The sequence below is a fragment of the Perna viridis genome, chromosome 1 (assembly GCF_037379345.1).
Source record: "Perna viridis isolate PV_CMFRI_1.1 ecotype Kerala chromosome 1, ASM3737934v1, whole genome shotgun sequence".
Classification (NCBI taxonomy): domain Eukaryota; kingdom Metazoa; phylum Mollusca; class Bivalvia; order Mytilida; family Mytilidae; genus Perna; species Perna viridis.
The window spans coordinates 45,044,693-45,066,063 of NC_142445.1; the positions used below are offsets into that span (position 1 = coordinate 45,044,693).

General features: G+C 30.9%; 1 protein-coding gene across 2 annotated transcripts; it reads right to left on the reverse strand.

The window, feature by feature from the left end:
• Positions 1–952: 952 nt before the first annotated feature.
• LOC148628945 (very long chain fatty acid elongase AAEL008004-like) lies at positions 953–15,924 on the reverse strand. Of its 2 annotated transcripts, XM_088541301.1 has the most exons (9): positions 15,840–15,874; positions 15,398–15,422; positions 11,118–11,197; positions 10,194–10,381; positions 9,255–9,335; positions 8,082–8,138; positions 7,283–7,388; positions 5,708–5,844; positions 4,808–5,167 (listed from the first exon to the last, which is right to left on the reverse strand). In XM_088541301.1, coding segments are annotated over exons 2-9 (873 nt in total). In that variant the 5' UTR covers positions 15,400–15,422; positions 15,840–15,874; the 3' UTR covers positions 4,808–4,945. The 2 variants fall into 2 exon arrangements, with proteins under 2 accessions (XP_088397433.1, XP_088397427.1); XM_088541307.1 differs by lacking the exon at positions 15,398–15,422 and having other exon boundaries at positions 953–5,167; positions 15,840–15,924.
• Between the last annotated feature and the right edge of the window lie 5,447 nt (positions 15,925–21,371).

Below are 21,371 nucleotides of genomic sequence, written 5' to 3' on the forward strand. Positions count from 1 at the left end.
GTAATATTTATTTCATAGATATAACTACCGTGATGCTGTGCATGATGGACTTGAATTAAATGTTTGTGTGGACTTGAAAATTTTGAGAAAAATATACACATGTATATTTGTAGAATAGAGAATAAAAAAAATAGTTACCTTGCCTGTTAGTGTAAGTCTTGCTTTATATTTTAATATATATGTGTGACGAAATGCTTGTCAGAACACAAATTTAAAAGAATAGGTAAAAGAGACAATTACAGCCAGTTAAGTACATAATTATTTTATGTTTGTTTGAAATTTAACATAAGTTGATATCGTACAGCAATCCAACTCACTTACATCATATGACCAATCAATATTCAGTGCCAAGAACAAGGTCATTACACAATCCACTCATTATAAATGCTTGGATGTGATGATTTCCATAACAAATCTCTTGAGGTGAACTATTTTCTTCTATTGAGGGTCCAATAAGACTGAGCTTATAGTATGTGAATATGCTCATGTTTTACCAGATTTTTGGGCAGCTTATTGAAGTTTAGAAAAATACTATAAACAATTAACAATTTTAAAATGTATAATTTCAACTGACAAACAAGAATCTTTTGCACTAGTTCATATTTCCACTGAACCTGCAACCCTTCCCTGTTCCATGTCTGGTTGGGGATTAGAACAAGTGCCACACTAAAGATTTGTATTTGCAGTTCTGCAGAGTATCACATCATTTGGGCACTTCTTACGACTTTCCAGTTAAAATCATGTATGTCAGACCTATCCAGTTAGAACAATGTAGAGTCAGAGGAAACATGGAATATCACTGTATAAGCTAGAAGATCATGAATTCAACAATTTCACAAAGACAAATTTGCTGTTCAAAACAATTTCACACTATGCAGGACTACGGAAAAAAACCCCCAAAAAAACAGTGACCACCACCAACCTCAGCAAGAAAACTTATAGAGCAACAGAATTCTTTTCTTCATTTTACTTACAAAATTATCTATTGGTAACAAAATGTAGAAGGATATGAAACTTAAAAAATTATGATAAGCACACATCTATATCACAATTGACATTAAAACTGAAAGTGTACATCAATCTATATAAAACTGAAAGTGTAAGTCAATCTATACTAATTCTACTTATATGTACAATACAATATATATTTAAATCAACAACATATTGTTGAATTTCAATTAGAATTGGATCTAAGTTTCTTCTAGATAGTCACATGAAATTATGTCGACTCTACTGCAAGAAACCTGAAAAGGTTTTTTTTATGGGATAACAATAAGTCTCATAAAAATTATAAATTTATAATCCATGATTTGGCTGTGATATACCATCCTACAATAATACACCAAAATTATTCAGAACTCTCAAACAAAATAGACATGAAAAGAAATATATGTTAATAAAACTTTTTAAAGCTGTACTGTATATTGAATGATAAATATTTGACTACAAAATCATAAAAACCTGCTGAAATTAGTTTTATTATTCAATTGTATAAAACTTCCAGGTAGAAATGTACAATTAAATTGTAATGCAAAGTTAAGCAGTTTTTTTTAATGATTTTGAAGTAATAAATCTGAAGGAAGATTGATCTTCATCTGTTCGCTTTTTGGTTTACAAACATAACATTTATATTGACCAATCAAATATGTAAAAATAATATTGTAGAAAAACTCATTTGACAACAGTCAAAAATCAGCAAGTAGCTTTTACAGACCCTAAACCAATCAATGGAACCGTTTGTAAATCAATGACCAATCACTGACTGATAACTACTGGCAATGAATCGATGACAAATTAATGATTGATAGGTGATGCATAAATAATTGATTCATCTTAACCTTAAATTATTCAATAGAATGAACTACATAAAAAATAACTATAAGGTAATTTAACTTTTTTAAGATATTAAATTCACATTTTGTATTTCATTTAAAAAAGTAAAAAGGAAAGAAATTAACAATTCAAATTTTTTTCTATATTCATATTTTTAGGATGTTTGTGTAAAATTGAAAAGCAAAACAAATCATTCCCTTATTAATGGACTAATAAGTTGTCTTGTGATGTAAAAGGCAATTGACCATTATTGTAATAAATAGTTCAGAAGTTTGATCTATGGTTGATTGCACTAACAGCTGCACAGAATAGTTTCCGCATCATACTGGTCAACACACTAGAACAAGTTAATAGATAAAGAAGTAATACATGTTTGACTGTACTACTACATGCAGTAAAATGAATATAAAAATTTTCAGAACATAGTGTAGCAAGTTATATTACAGTCTTTGTAAAATCAGACAAAATTGGTAAAACCTGCATTAAAATGTGAAATGTGCATGCCAAAAAATCCATGCTGTTTATAAGCAACATTTAAAAAAATTATCAACAATTTATATACATTTAGTTTGATATAATACACTGTAAATACATTTACAATAATATGCATTTTATAAGGAACTGACCAATACAAGACAAAAATAATTATGCCAGATGCTGTAATGGTTGAAAAACTTGTTCAAACTGAGTACAATAAATGTTTTAATAAAATATATAATCATATCTAAGAACCAAAGTATACCGGGATTTTGGAGATTACTTCAACGAAAAGACTCACAGTAATGCATGTAAAAGACAAAAAATGATTCAAAAATAATATTAGAAAAGTTTGAACATGGCACATTAATCATCATACAACCATCGGTAGCACAAAATCTCGCTACACAAATAATTAAAGGAAAGGAATTGCTTGAGGACTAGGATCTAACAATAGAAATAATGATTCTTTTGCAATAATGAATGGTTTAATTATTTCTCTCATTGAGATGGTAAAATTTAGAGTTCCAAATTGCGAACATAAGCTTTAATAGTTTAAATAAAGAATATGTTGAAGGAGAATTTGTTTCTCTCATGAGATTTGTGGAAAACTTGAAAAATGTAAAATGGCAGGAAATTTCACACAGAAATTTAGAGTACAGGGGTTGAAACATCATGTGCATCTTTAATCATTGGTTTAGAATGGGGAAAAATAAAGTATATAAGACTTGGAATATTCTTAAGTTAACCAAAAGTGTTGTAAAACTATAGACATTTACATTTACTGGCCTTCCATAAAATTTTGACAGATAATACCCTAACCTTAATTAAAGTAGATCATTATTTAATTGGTTGCTTACATCCATGAGACTGCTCAAGAAATTTACTTAATAAAACATACATAATGATGTTCAAATGAGTAAGGATATCAGATAATTACATAAGATCTTCTCCATTCAGCTATGTACCTAATTAAAGAAAACACAATAACATGTATACATTGTTGAGAGACAAACTGATGGACAATCATAGAATATGACTCATGTTTATAAAGTAGACAAGATGTATACTGAATAGTCCTTATGTCCTTACATTAATGTCACTAGTTAACCTAATTGAAGAACACCATATTCCATATGAAATATATTTATCGCCAAAGTTCATAATTTATTATGCATTTTTTAAAACTTTGTGTGCACAGTTTAGTAGAATATGGCTCACTTTCAAAAAGTAAATAACAAAATTATCAACTCATAATGATAAATCTGGTAAGGAGATATAAAATAGGTCATGAATTGGCAATTCAAGGATTAACTGGAAATGAAATTGGTCACTATGTTCCTGACTTGAAATTAGAACTTTAAAAAAATCATTATCTTCTGTTAGTTACTTACTAATCATAGTGCACAAAATAAAAAAAAAATGTACAGGTATCCCTTCGGCAAAAGCAACAAAAGCGAAAAATATATATATATAAACAATCAGTCAATCTTAATACAGCAAAAAACTATAACAGATTTCAAATAATTTCATAAAACAAAACAAAGAAATACAATTAATAAACATAAACGAGAGGGAATCTAAAATTTTCAGGAGGGGAGAGAGTACATCAATTTTTTTTACAATAATCAAGCATAATTCTTCATGGTAATCTTCTACATTTAGCATAAAACTAGATGACTAAATAAAGAACTTGAGGCTCTAGAGAGTCTGATTTGCACATCTGGTCATAAAAAGTCCTTTTTAGCCAATTAAAAATGAAAGTAATAACTCAAACAAAGAGCACTTATTCAACTTATGATGGACCCTATCATACATTTGTCATAAGGATCATGGTGAGCTGATTAACTGAGTTACATCATAAATTTGACCTATAACTTTAACCAATATTCATTTACCGAAGTAATTGCTTCAGGATGTATCTATATGCACTTAGAAAAATGCCAGAAAACATTTCATTTTAATGACATTCTAAGAAAACATGGTAAAATTGAGTAAGATCTGTAACTCATGAAGGGAAACTCACTCACCAAACTCAAACTAAATATAAGTTTATGAGAAAAATTTTAAAAATTGCATATTGTGGTGGAAGGAATAAAAGGACGATATGATTAAAGAACACTTTAAACATTTTTTTTAAATTAAAATATAAATATCAGATTAAAAAAAACTTTAACCATCATATTTTAGTGAAGTCTGTAAAACTGACAACTGAAAAAAGTAATACATTTAGGACTGTTGGGCATTATGATGCTAATATATACATGTATGCTGTTAAATGGCCTTAATCTCTCTCCCCCCCCCCAAAAAAAAAAAAAAAGAAGAAGGAATTAAGGTACTTCCTAAGTCAAAATCTAAGACAAACATATACACATATCAATATATGTTACATTTACTTCTTGACAGACTTGAAGGGAAATGTGCTAGGGGTATGCACCACCTAAGATTGGAAAAAAAAATTCAATAAATTTGACCAAAATATATTTCAAATAATTTCACACCTTACTCTGCTCAACATTAATATTTGTTCACCACCCACCTGTTTAATTATATTTATGTGCATTGAACTAAACTTAGTGAAAAAATATTATAAACAAATTTTAAACAATCTAAAATCAGCTAGAACTGGCCTATATCAATGTTCCTTTGGTTTCAGTCCATTGGCGGCATTCCCATTCTTGATTGTTCCATTAGGTTTCTTATCACTAGGTTTTCTGTATGACTGTATGTAGAAATCAGCAAACATCACCATGAAGATTACAGCATACAGACCAATCCAGTACACAAATAACCTAGGGTAGTCACATTCTATAAATAGTAACTGGACTGAATGAATTGTCACCATCACAAACTGCGTCTGTAAATAAAACCAAGCATCTTATTAATAACATATACTCACATTGCACCTACAAATGGAGTCTAACATTGTGGAAAGTTTTTTTTCATAATCTGTCCCATTGATGATCTGATTCTGTTTCACATATTAACAAGTGGATATTACGTTCAAAAATTATTTAGGACAATTCATTTGGTATTCTATGGTTTTAGTAAAGGGTACTTATCTATCAAATGATATTTAGTTTTACTGGTTTATGACTTGAAAATATGTAAATTGAATTTACTATAAGAATTTTCAATAAATAGTGACAATAAAATTTAGACTTAATAAATGTTTCTTTAACTGATATTAACAGATAATCAAATATTGATGCAAGTAAAAAAAATTGTAGTAGTGACATTAAAATATAATTCCCATTTTAATTAATGTTTTGTTCAGACAGGGTAAGAAAACTTATTTCAAATACAACTTACTTTTTTGTTGAAAACATGACAATTCTGTTAAAATGTTAAAACAAGCAGTTGTTTTTAAATAAAAAAATATATCAAAACCACATACTATTTGCATACTGGTCATGTATTTTTTCCACCAGAGGTATTTTTGGTACTTGGGACCTAATGCTGCTAGTCCATAATAAGTATACATTACTAAATGAATGAAGGAATTCAACATACTGTGGAAGGTACCAAAGCCACCTAAAAACCATAATGATTATCACAAGTTAATATATTAAAAGGTAATAATTCCAGAAAGAACTGTACACAAAGAAATTGCTATCATTTTCTATGGAAACTAATAATGATTTAAACTTCTTAAATCTTCACTAAAAATTTTAATAGAAGAAAGGAAGACAACAACAGGATGTAACCGCTTAATATGGCTACTTCTCCAATGATCATCTAGGGAGATAACTGTTCCTTGAATTCTAAATTTTGGGATTCCACACTGCCCACAAAAACTACTAAAATATACCCCACATATACATAATGCAACAATACATAAAATTTAAATCAACACTTATTTTACCCCTTTCAGCCCCCTTTTTGCAGAATTTTATGGTCAGTGACCCCAATTTTTATAGCAAGCATCTTCTAGCGTCAACTACCAATATATCAAAATTTCATGACATTCGGTCATATAAATACTGCAAATATTGCTATTTTTAGCTCACCTGGCTGAAAGCCATGTGAGCTATTGCCTTCACTTGGCGTCCGTCATTGTCAACCGTCGTCATCATCTTTGCACAGATGTTCCTTAGATTTTTGATCCGTCAAAAAATATGGCCACCGTTACTAAAAATAGAACATAGGGGTCAGACTGTAGTTTTTTGCATTTATCTCCAAAACAGTTAGGTTAAGCCAAATTCTGAAATAAGTAAAAGTGTTTGACAGCATAATGAGATCTATCTGTGGTCAAATTTTCATTTTAATCTGTCTAGCCATTAAGGAGTTATTGCCCTGTTTTAACATTTTTTTTGGCTATTTTTAATGTTATTTCTTTCAAAAATCTTCTCCTCTGACCCTACTTGACCAATTGGAATCAAACTTAGTATGTATGTTTCTTGGGGTATCCTGCACAAAAGTTTTTTTATCTTTGATCCATCAAAAAACATGGCCACCATTATTAAAAATAGAACGAAGGGGTCAGACTATAGTTTTTCGATTATATATCTCCAAAACTGTATTCTGACATAGGGTAAAAGTGTTCAGCATGATGAGATCTATCTGTGGTCAAATTTTCATTTTTATTTGTTAAGCCATGTATTGATCCTTATGATAAGTCATACCAAAGTCTTCTTGGGTCAAAATTATTAGTAAACTTCTTATAAAATTTATTGCCATTGAAAGACAAAATTTAACCAGGTGAGCGATTCAGGCTCCTAGAAGCCTCTTGTTTACATTTCAAGGACAGTTACTCCCAATAGGAATCATTTCTTACCACAAAACTGTTGAAACTTTAGTAGGGGTGATCATATGGAGCACTTCAAGAATTAAGCATATCTTCATGTCTTCAACAGTTTTCATGATAGAAGCCAAAACAGCAAAATTTGTCAATTTTAGTATTTCAAGTAAGGAGCATTATGAAACTTTTAAACTTTACAAAAGGAAAGAAAGAATAAGCTACACATAATACCTGCAACAAATTTGACTCCAAACCACCATGAGAAAGGCATAATACCATGATGGAAGACATGTAAGAATGAAACCTGATTAAACTTCTTTCTCATGATGAAAAAGATCTGAAAAAAAATATATAAAAATGTAAAACAAAGCTACAAATATTGGTTCAAATCAAACATAACTACATATATTATTCAAGTTGCATAGCTAGTGATAAATATAATACAGCTGACCATATTAATGGTAAGTGTTAATGAGAAAGTGTGAAATTTATTTGTACTTGACTACAAATGGTAGAAGATAGAGTAGAAAATCTCTGTATTTTTACTGATTACAGGACAAATCTGTATAGTATTTTATTCTTATTCAAACTGTCGAATAACTGTTTCAAACTAATACACACATAAACATTTAAACACTGAAATGAGAAAAAGTAATGCAGAGAAATGCTTAAGGGTCTAAATAACAACTTACAAGAACAAAATAAAAGTACAGGGATTCAAATTTACTTTCATGGGTATCCGGTCCAAGAATTTTCTGATTTTCTGAGTTTGAAATCAATGGTCTACTTGAGAAATCTAAAAGTTGAAAAGGTTGAAGATCCTAGGTCAGAAATAAAGACCCCAGACCTCAGATCAAAATTAATTTAAACCCTGAAACTAGGATTAGGCTCCAAAGCAAAACATAACCAACCAGACTTGAAGACATATACAAGGATCCTCACTCACAAATTTGTGTAAAAAAAAATTTCATTTAGTTGTACAAAGTGCAAAACATTTCTTTTGTGAATATATCATACATCATATACTTACAGTATCTAATAACTCAATAAACTTTGAAAAATAAAACCACCAACAAACATTTGCCATCTGAAAAAAAAGCATAATATTAATTTCATAAGAAGAATGAGTTCATCTTTAGATGTTATATCTTCACTTACTTCATGTCTCTAAGCAAAAGTAAACCCGAAGAGTCCTCTAAAAACAAGACTAGTATATAACTGGACCTGTGTCAGAGTCATATATTTGTCAGCATATAAGTATTTTTAAATTGTATATAAACACTAAGCAAGTTAAAACACTATGGTGTTCATTCCAAACATACTGTACTAATGATAGCATAGACTGCTGAAAAAAAAAATATGGCTAATTGCAACATGTTAAAAATGTAATAAAAAATCAATCAAGTTTCTTCATCATACAAGATGAACATCTTTAATATATAAATAAAGTGCAGAGTTTGAATAATATCGATTTAATACTTTTTGAGATATAGATTACACAAAATAAGTACCTCTCAAAACATAATTGAGAAAAAATGTCAGGTTCAACATACTAAAAATGCAAGAAAAAAATTAATCAAATTTCTCCATAATATGAGGTACATATAATTGATATTTGGAGAATCACAGAGCAAAGTTTATATAACATTGGTTGAATATTTTATGAGTTACTGATTACACAAAGCAGGTGCCCCTAAGTGTGATGCTTGGACAAATGGGCACTATCGAGCAGCTACTAGACATATTTTAACATGGGTGAATCAGGTAACAAAAGAAAAACACCATGACAAAAAATTAACATGTCTTAATTTTCTTGGAATGGTCACTATTGCACTAACAGGTGATCCATTATCTTATACCTTTCTTAGATTGGACCACAATTCTAGATACTTTAATTTTACTTGTAACAAGCTGTCTGATTGAATTCTTCTCTTTGATCAAACCAGATTTTTCGTAAAACCTGGTTTGGTATGATGACATCATCATATGGTAACTAATTGGTTGAAACCATCAGAAATATATTTTAAAAGCAAAGTGTTTTCATCAAAATCCCTTGGTTTAGGAGGATTTTACAAGAAATGTGGACAGACAGACAGACAGGGCAATTCCTACATAGCCCTAAACTATGTTTGCAGGGGTATTAAGACATTTTTTCATATAATTACTTGTTAGACTATATATCCACTTCTGAGGAAAAACTTACTCTCATAGCTTGTGGGGATCTAGAATAGTCAACAGGTTGACATCCCAAGCTGTACCCAGCTAACCATCCTGCCAAGTTAAACTGGAAAAAAGAAGATAAGTTTCTTTTACAATGTACTTACGGTAATAGATATTGTTTGAGTATAAATTCCCTCATATGTTAAAGAATTTATTAAATTTGTCCACTACCAGTACACAATAAGTGAAAATAGTTAATAATACAGATCACAATGGTCAATGTTTACTACAAACAATATGAAATAAATAAGCTGAGCATATCATAATTATTTCAACAAATACACAAAGTAACTTCATAGCATGGCTTGCTCCCCTTTCTTTTATCTTACTATTTTTTAAATGCCTTATAAAAGAGACTGTGATAATGGTACAGTACCTCAAAACTTGAGGTTACCCCATGGTTATATATTATTAACTCCATAAGTCAAGTTATTTACTTGCAAAATTCTTAATGCCCTTGGCACCCATAGGCATTACAAAGGAAAATATTGCTGTTTGAGGTACAAGTTTACCTATATCAATAAAGCATGATGCTGCACCATATCTTCATTTTTTAGCACTAATCAGTCCTTCTCATAAGTTTTTCAATATGCTCCCAGATAGTCAAAACAAAAACTTATTGACTATTTTTAATTTTATTTTATCTCTTATATGCTATGTACTTAACAAAAAAAAGGGAAATATTGATTGCTGTAGATTTTGCTTAAGGGTTTAAAAAAATATTGCCCACATATAAAGGTAGTGTGTTCTAAAATTAAGTTCCTTTAAATATACCAAAGTAAAATTCACTAAGTTTCAAGGGAAAACACTAATATTACATGTACAGTGTACATGTCATAAGGCATATAGGGTACAAAAACATTGTAACAGACAGGCAGGATAAAACTTCTTAATTAGAAAGGACTATTTTATAGTAACATACCTCAACAAAACAGTAAGTTGATAACCCAACCATACATATATTATACACCAATAAAACATTTCTCAGTTCAATAGGTTTCCTATTAGCCATGATGGTGGGGCCAAGCTTAACTATAATAATATACAGGACACATATAACTAGACTTGGCCATGGGGATGACATCATAAACCAACCCTCCACTCGAGGATCTGCAAAAAAGAATAAAGTTCAAAGTCAATCAAGAAAAGGACTGTTCATCTCAATAGCTGACTGTCAAAATAATTAGGCAAGGCTAAGAAAATGGAAATAACTATAGTTAGAGATTCCATAGAAATATTCACTCTTAAATTTAGCATTTGTCTAGTAGAGATTCTGTTTGATAAACTTCTCCCTCTATCATCAAAAAATAAATTTGTTTCTTGCACACCTGCATATAATGGACAACCTTTGAAATTTTATTAAAAAAGAGATTGGATTATCACTTGAGAATGGAATGTTTCATTGGAGTGTAAAAGTGTTGACCGGTAACACATTTTGGATATAAAGTACTAACGCGATAGTCAATGCTTTTACACACCGATGAAAAATCAAATATCACTTAATTCTTATGATTAAATTTGATGTCTCTTCTTTTATTTCATCAAAGTATCCATGATGAGGAACATCATTTGTCGTTCAAATTTTATTTTTAATAATGCAAAACACAGCAATCAATTAAAGTGTTTCATCAACTAATGAGCCATCATTTATAAAGCCAATTAATCAATGTGATAACCTGCATAGTAAATGTAATTATCGAGATGTGTTTTGTACAAAGTAATTATGAATATTGGATCTAATAGGACAATATGGTGTTGGCATGAAAGGTTTTGGTGAGAAATATACGCTAAGACAGTTAATATTGAAAGTGTTACTCTAAAACAAAAGAAAATATAGTTACATTACCTGCTTTGGTCATCAGTTCGGCATAAGCCGTCTGTGCATTTTGTAGAAGCTGGGCCATGTCGGACAAGCTTTTTTTGGACCTGTAAACATAAGCAAAAAATTTAGGACTGAATATTTTTCTAATGCTTATTGACAAATATACCTCCCCTTCTTTCCTCTCCATTGATTGAAAACAAAATCAAAATCAGGTCAGCTAACTTTTCAGATTTAGAGCTCTGTGGGGATACTTGATAAAACTACAATATCATGAATACATAATGTGATCTCCAATCAGATAATTCTTCTTCCCAGTGAAAACATAAAGTTGCATGATTGTATCCCCAGTTGTACAGAAAGTTCATATCAAACAGCAACCAAAGTGGCTTACAACGTATGCCCAATTTATATAAAGCCACAAACCAAATTTAAAATCAATCCATTTTCTCAATCATTCCATACAGTGAAAATGTCCAAAAAAAAAGAGGAAATTGATCTTGGACAGCACCAAAAGTCACTTTCAACATATGTCTTATCCATGTAAAATTAATCCATTCATTGGCAGCCAAGATAATTGTGATGAAATTCAAACCAATGGATGGAATGACAGGCAGACAGACAAGGCGATTCCAACATGCCACCCACTTGAGGGAAATAATAATGAAAATTTGACAAAGTGATAACATCTTACAAAGTGTGAATATGGTAGTTTATATTCTCCTGGCTATCAGTATGGTGAGTCAAACACTCCAATCTTCACCATAAATACTCAATGAGTGCAGCTTGAAACGAGACCACAGAGGCTGACATTGAACTCGAAACAATTAGGGCAATTACAGACACTTATTTCAAGGTTGATTGACACCTGAATTTTGATTGATTAATTAGACATAACAAAAATAAATAGGAAAAATATTTCCAAACATCACTTGTTGAGACTCCCCAGTCCTAGAAACCATAAAAGAAACTCTAATAGTCATTCAGATAGGGGGAAATAGGAGGTGCACAGTGGTTTCCAGTGATAAAGAATGAGTGAAAGTTTTATCAAAATTTAATTCAGTGGTTCCTGAGGAGTTGTAGATTAGAACTGGGGAAGGAAAAATAGGCTGACAACATGATCAATATATACTGCCCAACCTTTGAGGGGGGAGTATAACATTAATAAATAGATAAATTTTGTAACATCTTCATTATTTAAAAGATATTTTCTATTTGTTATTTTGTTCAACATAAATATTAAGCTAAAAACCACTGAGATCATATTATTTATTTTTTTTTAAATCTTTTTTAGATTTCTTGGGGGTGTGGCCCCTTTGACCCCTTATAACTGGAAAACAGAAAGAGATATCTGAAATCTGGTTGAGAAAAGCTGGCAGGGATTTTCATATAAGGAATTCAATTAATTCTTTTTTTTTTTTAAATCAGACCAAAAATTAAAAAGTTGAAATTTTGAGATGTGGTCTCTTTGACCCCTTATAACTCAAAAACCATAAGAGATACATGTATCTGAAATCTGACTGATAAATGCGGGCAAGCATAACACTGCAGTTGACTTTTAAAAAAAAATGAATTCTGATGTGCTACCTGGGATCATCAATGTCAGTGGGTCAATCATTGATTGTTTTCTTGCTCATGGATTTCCTACAAGTCTTATAAGTAATTTTACAATGTATATTTCTATAAAAGTATACATAAAATATGGGAATATGTAAAATATTAGAAATCTAAATTAAAAGTCTTTTCACACACTTTTTTCATTGCAATATTTCAGTATGTACGCTTTATATACAGAAACTTAATACATGTAAACTGTACATGTATCTTCATCTGTAACATCAATGAGTTTATACAACAATTGTAAATAAATTACATGTACACTGGTTAACAGGAAATAAATGTGTGGCTGAGATAAAAGTCACTTGCATGTAGTAATGATAAGTAAAACCTACTAAAAGCAAACAAATGACTTCTTTAGTTAAAGCTAACAAGAATTAACATGATAGACAGATACATGTGACCCTCAAATACCTAGAGGCAGAACAAAAAACCTCTTATTTTAAAGACATAGTCACAGAAAATACTTAATGTCTTTTGGGGCACTTTATCCATAACTTCTGAAAAAGAACCTTAAGCTTAAATTCAACTTCTTATGGCCTTTTAAGGAGAACTGTTTTTGAAAAAGAGTAGTTGTGCAACATTTACATGTACATGTACCTAGATGACTTATAAAGACCTTGTCATGAAGCTAATTTCTTTCTTTCTATTATGGTTCAATCACAATTTATTGTCATATAAAGGCTTAAACTACCATATGAAGTTGTCATACAGCTTTATACCCATGAAGACTTCAAGCTAAAGAAGCTACGCTTCAAATAATGTTTTTTTTTTTGCTGTATTCCTACACATTTGTAATTTTGGAAATAAAGGTTGACATTGCACATACTTTCTAAAATAACAATACAGTATGCAATAAAGGCAGCAATGTTGTTGCCTGAGGGCACATTTTGTTTAAACAAGGTATTATGTGAATCTGGAATTATTTTGTGTTAAATACAAACAAATTCCAGATTCAAATACATGTAATACCTTGTTTTGACAAGTAGATACTGGAGAAATAAGTTCTATAATGTAAAAACACACATTTCATGTTTGTGCATCTAACTATAATCAAAACTGCAAATATCCGATGAAAATATAAAAGATAAACATAAAATGCATGGTTTTATGTTATAGAACTATATAACCAGTAATTTAGGTGTTTTGGAGTCAAGAATTTGAAAATTGTAAAAAATGTTCCCAATTCATCTTTAGTCCATATTTTATTGTTAGAAACAACATTTTCATACTGATTAAAGATTATTGATTACATGTAAGTCCAAATAACTAATCTATATATTCTCTTTAAGGAAATGTACAAATCTTGTATATATTGACATTTGTTATTTAAGATTAAGTAACAAAAAATATGTTAATTGGTAAAGGATTAAGAATTACTTAAGGTGTAAACAGACACTAAGTTTTTAACAAGAAATTAGAATGCAAAAACATACTAAATAAAAAATCATTCTTTGGGATAAAGTGCAAGACAGTTACAGTTTAGTTATGCTTTATATTACCTTTGGATTGGACAGCAGATAGTTTAGTTTTGTTTCTGACACAAAGAAGTTTTAATTTATATATACGAATTATTTATTAAACTGAAAAAAAAATCTAATATGTGATTTTTTTTGTAAAATAACATTAAGAAAAAGTGACTCAAATAATAATAATACATATAATAATATTAATATTGTTATTCAGTATTTTTTATAGCAAGTGCAGCGAAGTGGTGTGAGCTCTATGGTTATTACATGTACTTTCTAAATTTCCCTTAAGGTTCCCCAATATACTATGAAAAAAAAAAGTCCTGGAAGTAACAAAAAAGTGACTGTCCTTACGGAGAAAATTCATAATTTCCTTCAATCAAACAAATAAAAAAATATAGGTTGAGATTATGATTCAGTAAAAATAAATTCATCTTATCTGATAGTATCCAAGTCTTTTTCTATTTTTTTTTACCTATTTAAAGAAGTGAATGTGATGTTTTTTTAAAAACTTTGGGAAACATGTGGATGTATGTATGTGTATCTCCACTGTTCCACTGTTGTTGTTGTCAAGAACCTAACAGATTGATTTGACCGGCCATAACTAGATGGCCAAAACTGAAAAGAATGTTGCCAGAGATGCTCTTAAGGGTTAAAAATGTGAAGTATTGCGAAGTGCTATAAAGTTATCGACCATTTTGAAAGCAAGGGAAAGGGGGGTATGGGGTTGGGATTTTAGAAAAACATTTCTTTTTTCAAGATACTCATTCATCGAAAAAAAAACTCCCCCATTATTTAACAAGACGGATTTTCTAATAAAAATATTGATTTCGCTTGCTGCTAAAATATAAATAAAATATTGCACTTGCGAAGCAAAAATTTTCATTCAATCCTCCTTTTTGCGATGTCATTTATCATTTTTACGAGTCTCGCACAGACGGCACATGTATGGTATAGCTTGCGGTGCTTGCTGACTTAGGCATTGCCTACTCCATATAAATAGCTATGGTCAATTGTTACCATTTCCAGATTTAATCATAGGTAATAACTGGAATTACAAAAAGATGTAGACATGTTTTAGTTCTCTTAGTAACTCTAGAATTTTTTTATTGCTACTTCTTAATAAGTTATCTTAGTCACTCCCATGAACCCATACTCAACAGTCAATCAGGTAGTGTATACACAGAATTTGACCCTAAATCAATGTGTAGATCTATTTACATGTATCATTAAAATACCGGGCAATCTGAAAAAAAACCCATAAAAATCAATTTTGAAATACAAGGAAAAAAAGCTTAGCAACACTATTATATTTATAAAAATTCATAAGAATCCAAAGGGAAATAACTTCAAACGCTTTATAAAACAAATATGGGCATGGCTTGAAATCGAAATATTTATAATAACATTCAAATCAGACGACATAACCTACATAATTTAATTGCTAGACTTTAATTTTCGTAATAAAAATCTATCATGATAAATTAGCCAACTTTGCACATTCCAACTGCATGATAGCGATAAGATTTGTTTGGGTCATTCATTTATTTTATTTTGGAAACCGAACACATTATACGCTTTCTCTGACTGTTAGGGAGACTGGCTATCTGCAAGTGCCCTTTTAGAAATTTATGTACGTGAATAAGAGGCTGAATAATGTTACCTGCTAGAGATGGTCTGACCCCTCTGCTGACCGATGTCCCTATCAACCTATATCACGCCGGCTTTCTGAAAGTGAAGATGAGTCTAAAGACAACCCGGGTATAATAGTTCAATAAACCGCGGGAATTTGAAAATGTAATTAATAAAGGGGTAGACTGGGAGTACTTCATCCCCGTTTCCGCCCTCTAGACCACCGCCTCCCATCCTTCTGACCACCGCTTCTATATACCTTTCATTTTACCCACGGTAATTGTTCCCCACCATAATCCACACGCGGATGTGCCTATAATTTAAGTGGCTTTTTGTACAAGAAAATATTTAAATTCTCAAAAATTTCGGAAAGTTTCTATCGAATATTTTGGAGACAAGGAGACTGTCAAATACAATTATCAACAGGTGATGATAATTATAAACTGTTTTCTTCTTTTTATTTTGATTGCTACTTGAAAATAGGGAGATGTGGATAGGGTCGGTCAAGTTAACCATCTGTAGCGAAGCCGAGGATCCTATTCATGTCGACTACCACAACAGGATTCTTAAACGTGCGAGGAACGTGGCATTTTTTCAAACATGGTGCACCACTAAGGTTTGCGATCAGGTTTTCCGTTTTATGACCTGACGAACCCAGCATGTAGGATGCCAGGTGTATCCTACTCAACCATTTGGGACACACAACCCAGTAGTTCGTTGGGCAGGTTTCTATGCGATATTTAGTCGCCTTTTACGACGAGCTAAGCGCTGCTGCGGGTTTATTCTTTTGACACCCGGAGCCTTTTATCCTGGTGTCCCATTCTATATTTCATTTCACCATCATTTCATGTTCATCGCCCGGATATAGCTGAAATACTGCTGCCAGGACGTTAAACACCAATCAATCAACATTTTTTTTTGTCATTAGCTATAAATTGTATTGAAGCTTACTTGTACAAGGATTTTAAAAATCCTTGCCCTGTACCAGTATCGTAGCTAAAATAGGCACATTTTCGTCATGCATTGTTCCATTTTAGCAGTCTATCAAATTTCCATCTGATTGTACTTTCATACTATACAGTAAAACAGTTCCATTTAATAACAAAACGATATCTAGAGTTGATGAATATACTTATTTCTGCAGATCATCGAGCATTTGATATTAAAAGCCCGGCATTATCAATCTTATTAAATAGTTACCCTTAATAAGCCCGGTGAACAAGGCCACATTTGAGAAAACATAATCGTCATAACATACGGTTATATCATACGGAAGCTTTTTAGGGCCACACAATTTACTTTTTATAATTTGTTATTACAGATTATTAATTTGTTATAGCAGATTATTAATTTCTTACAACGGATAATTAATTTGATATAATAAGTTAGTAATTTGTTATAACAGATTATTAACTTGTTATAACATATATTTAATTTGTTATTATAGATGATTAATTTGATATAACAAGTTAGTAATTTGTTATAATAGATTATCAATTTGTTATAACAGATTACTAATTTGATACAACAGTTCAGTTATTGACTCTCACACGACGTATCAATTACTACTCTTATGTACTAGACTTGACACTGTATGAGCAACTCTGATCGTTTCATGAAAACAAGAGGACGTTTGCATTACCAGTGCGCCTGGTTCATGCGCCAAGTAGGGTCCGAGTTTTTCATTTGTCTAGTTTTTTTTTGTGCACACATATTTGGTTGTATTATTAGTTAGGTTTGTGTTTGTATTCGTCTCGATTTTCGACTTCAATTAACGTACATAAGAATTCAACTTAGGATCCCCAAAGACAAGTACGTGAAGCATAAAGAATCTATTACACAGTGAAGTAAAACATGCTCGCATTTAAATAGAAAACAAAAAAAGAAATAAAAACATTTCGGATAGAATACAAATGGCAACAAGTGACCTTGACCTTTGACCGATCGAAAGCTTATTTTATATCTGCGTGTGATTATAAATTTTAAAAGGCTTCAGAGATCATAAAATAATTATGGACAACCCAAGAGGTATAGTGGAGTTATACGAGGTAGATTACTTAATTGGTGGTCTGCTAGGGTGTACACGAGAGAGGGGCTTTAATTTTCGATTTTGTGATGGAGTCTTTTCTTCACTTTCGACGTTCATATACGCGATTGACCTCACAGTCGGGAGTCTCTATATTTGTTTCAGTTTCATGTAAATCCTGGACGGATAATGAATTAAGGTAGCCAAAACAAAAGACGAGGAGTCGATTGGGGTAGTGGTATATTTTTCATGAAATAATGATAAACTTTTTTCTTATACATTTTTATTAACATTGTTAAATGCTGCACCAAATACCAAATACAAGTGAGACCCATCACTTGCACAAATAGGTTCAGACAAATTGTTTTCTTCCATTTCATATTTGCATAAATCGGTATCCATGGTATTGTCCGGATTCTTTTAACTTTTCCGACATGAATGTTGCAACGTCTAGCAAGTTACTGGAAATTTTTCGTCTGTATAACCCAAACTCTGTTTGTCTCTAATGAATTTGTATTCTTATATTGTAATATCAGTGTCTTGATTAAATTTTATTACATCATAAATAGGGGGGGGGGGGCTTTGTGAAATAGTTTATATTTTGAACACTGATTTTGATGCGCAGATAAATGTATCATAAACAGAAAGGCTTTGTGAAATAGTTTATATTTTGAACACTGATTTTGATGCGCAGATAAATGTATCATAAACAGAAATATTACATTATATTTTTCCGGAAATAAGTTGTCAGCAAGGTTGAGAAAAAAGCTGTGAATGTATGCACCATCTCTTGTAATTCCCTAATAGAGAAGCTAATTTGCAATTCTTCACAATTTCTTTATTATACAGCTAATCATGTTCCATGTTCAAATTGAATATTCATTTGCATCTATAATAGTTATAACACCTGTCCGATTTCTAGGAAAGCGTTACTATATTTTTATCTCTTTTACATGCCATTCTTGCGATGTAATTTTTTCTGTTTGTTTGTCTAACCAGTAAAAGGTTTATTTTGCCATAAATATTATTAAAAGAGGGGGGAGGGGCATTATATGCAGATCAGGGACTTTATGTAACACTCCCAGTATAATGCAACATTTGACAGTTATACATTTTACACGTACATGTAATGCCAATTCTCGTTTACTTCATTTGGAGCTAAAATAGTGTCAAACAGAAAACAACATAAAAGTCACAGTTTCAAGATATTACACAGCAAATTGAATACATGTAGATGGCTTTAAAGACAACAATGATCGCTCGAAAAAGGAAACAGTGGCAAAATCCGTTTTTTGTGTTTGTCATGGTAACCCTGAAGACAAGCTTATTTTGTAAGGACTAAAATCCTGCTCATTTTGTCTCCCAGAGCCTATGGATTAAGATCACATACATCATAAGATATTAGTCTACAACTATTAGATATCATGTAGAAAAATGGAAGGAAGTATTGCATGTCACATGATCTAAGCAAACAAATACTTTATTTTATATTAATATATTCATTCTTTTATTGAATGTACCCGCATGGTTATATACTAGTGGGCAGCATATTTGATAGTGGGAGCAAACTCCTGTGAACTAAATGGATAATAAGGGACATGAAAGAAAAAAAAATGGGAAACCCCGTCCATCAACAAATTCATTTCACAGAAAACTCTGGGCTTACATCTATAATACTGTAGGACACACAGAACACAGGAGCTTGTATAAGATAAGGATTTTTTCCCAAAAATTTTTGTTATAAGACATGTTCTTATACTAAAAAAATTTATTTATTTAAAAAAATCCCGCCCTGTTTTATCAACATATAAGTCAAGACAAAAAGAATGTTGCAAATATTCTCATATACATGTACAAGACAACAAATGTGAGTGACGGAAAAAAGAGTTGTTTTTTTTTCTCAATTAATGCTGGATTATGACACTGGAAATAAACCCAAGTTTTTATACATAGTTTATATCCATTTACTGTGACTTGAGAGCATACAGTACTTAGTAGGTTTGAGGGGAACAATGAATAATTACAACCTCATGGAAATGAAATGAAATCTAGGCTACAATAATCCTTTATCTTATCAAATGACTGGGTGTGTTAAAGTTTTAATATTTTTACTAAGAATGGAACTGAGTGATGATAATGGGGTTTATCATATAATGGACTGCTCTTTGGAGTCTCGCACGGATGATCCTGTTGGTGTAGAAAAAATCTTGTATGTTAGTAATAGCATAAATATGACATCTTTTTGTGAATATATGAAATAAGTTTATTGGTGCATGCACCTCTCTGGAAGCAAATCTACTACTTATTGTGCAAGAGTTCTTTCACAGCAGTTACAGTGGCTAGATCAGGGAGATTCATTACACAACTCTGTATAAAGAGGGACTTGTAGCATCACTTACATTGAGTCAAAGAAACCAACACCTATGATATACTGGTAATTTTTATTTTAAGTAGGTTGAAGGGATCGTTCTAATTTTTGAAGGGAGATAATTCAATTTATTTGAATAAGCCATAGCATTCTAGTTAAATCAGATTAATAGATACAGAGAAGCTGAAAATTAAGGATATTGGGGGTCTGAACTCAAGTGATAATGTTATATTACTATTTTATGAGCTTAAACAAAATGATTTGAAAACAATAACAGCCTGTGAGAATCAATGAATTACAAAAATTACAGAAAACTGAATAGGCCACTGAATTGTTTTATGATTGGTCTTTTAATTTTTTAAGAAATTACATTTTACTATAGATCTTTAATTAGACTTTACAAACTATTGGACAGAACTAACCAATCAAAGGGATATAATATTAACTAAAAGGATAAGTTAGTTGTCATCTTATTTATCTCATTCATTTGAACTTTTGAAACTACAAAATGTACTTCTAAGAAATTATGGCAATGTTTGTGAAAAATACTACCTAATTCTAATTATATTATTGATTTTTCAGCATTTAATGATAAAGGATTTTTCCTAATATCCCAAATGATGAGTGCCCTTTTTGCCACAAATATTGTATTGATTTCTGAGATTACAGTACTTAGAGTTATGTTTCCTGATGGAAACAATCGAAGTGTTTTATACCACAAAAACTATAGAAGCTGTTAGCTGTAGATGTTAAATTAATCCAGTTCTGTCAGGTGCTCATTTTATTTGGTCGCAACAGCTTTGTGACAAAATTCAGAACAGACAACCATAAAAAAAAAAAAAAAAAAATGCAAATTTTGAAATAATTTCACATTGACGTAACATTAGTCATGTGATCTGTAAATGTTATAAGGAATGTTTCTATTTTTTGAACAGGTTGTACTCAATAAGATGGTTTGAAGTAGTTTACATTCATAAATCACGAAACCTTATAATTTAATTTCTAATGTGTAACAGTCCAAATATTAAGAATTGATTTGTAATCAAATTAAACATTTTGTTCGGGATCATTTGAATTGTGGAGGGCGGACCAATCCATATAATAACCTCATAGTACCTCAAAGAGAAGCAACCAATCAGAAAGCTTGTTACAAATCAAATTAAATTATT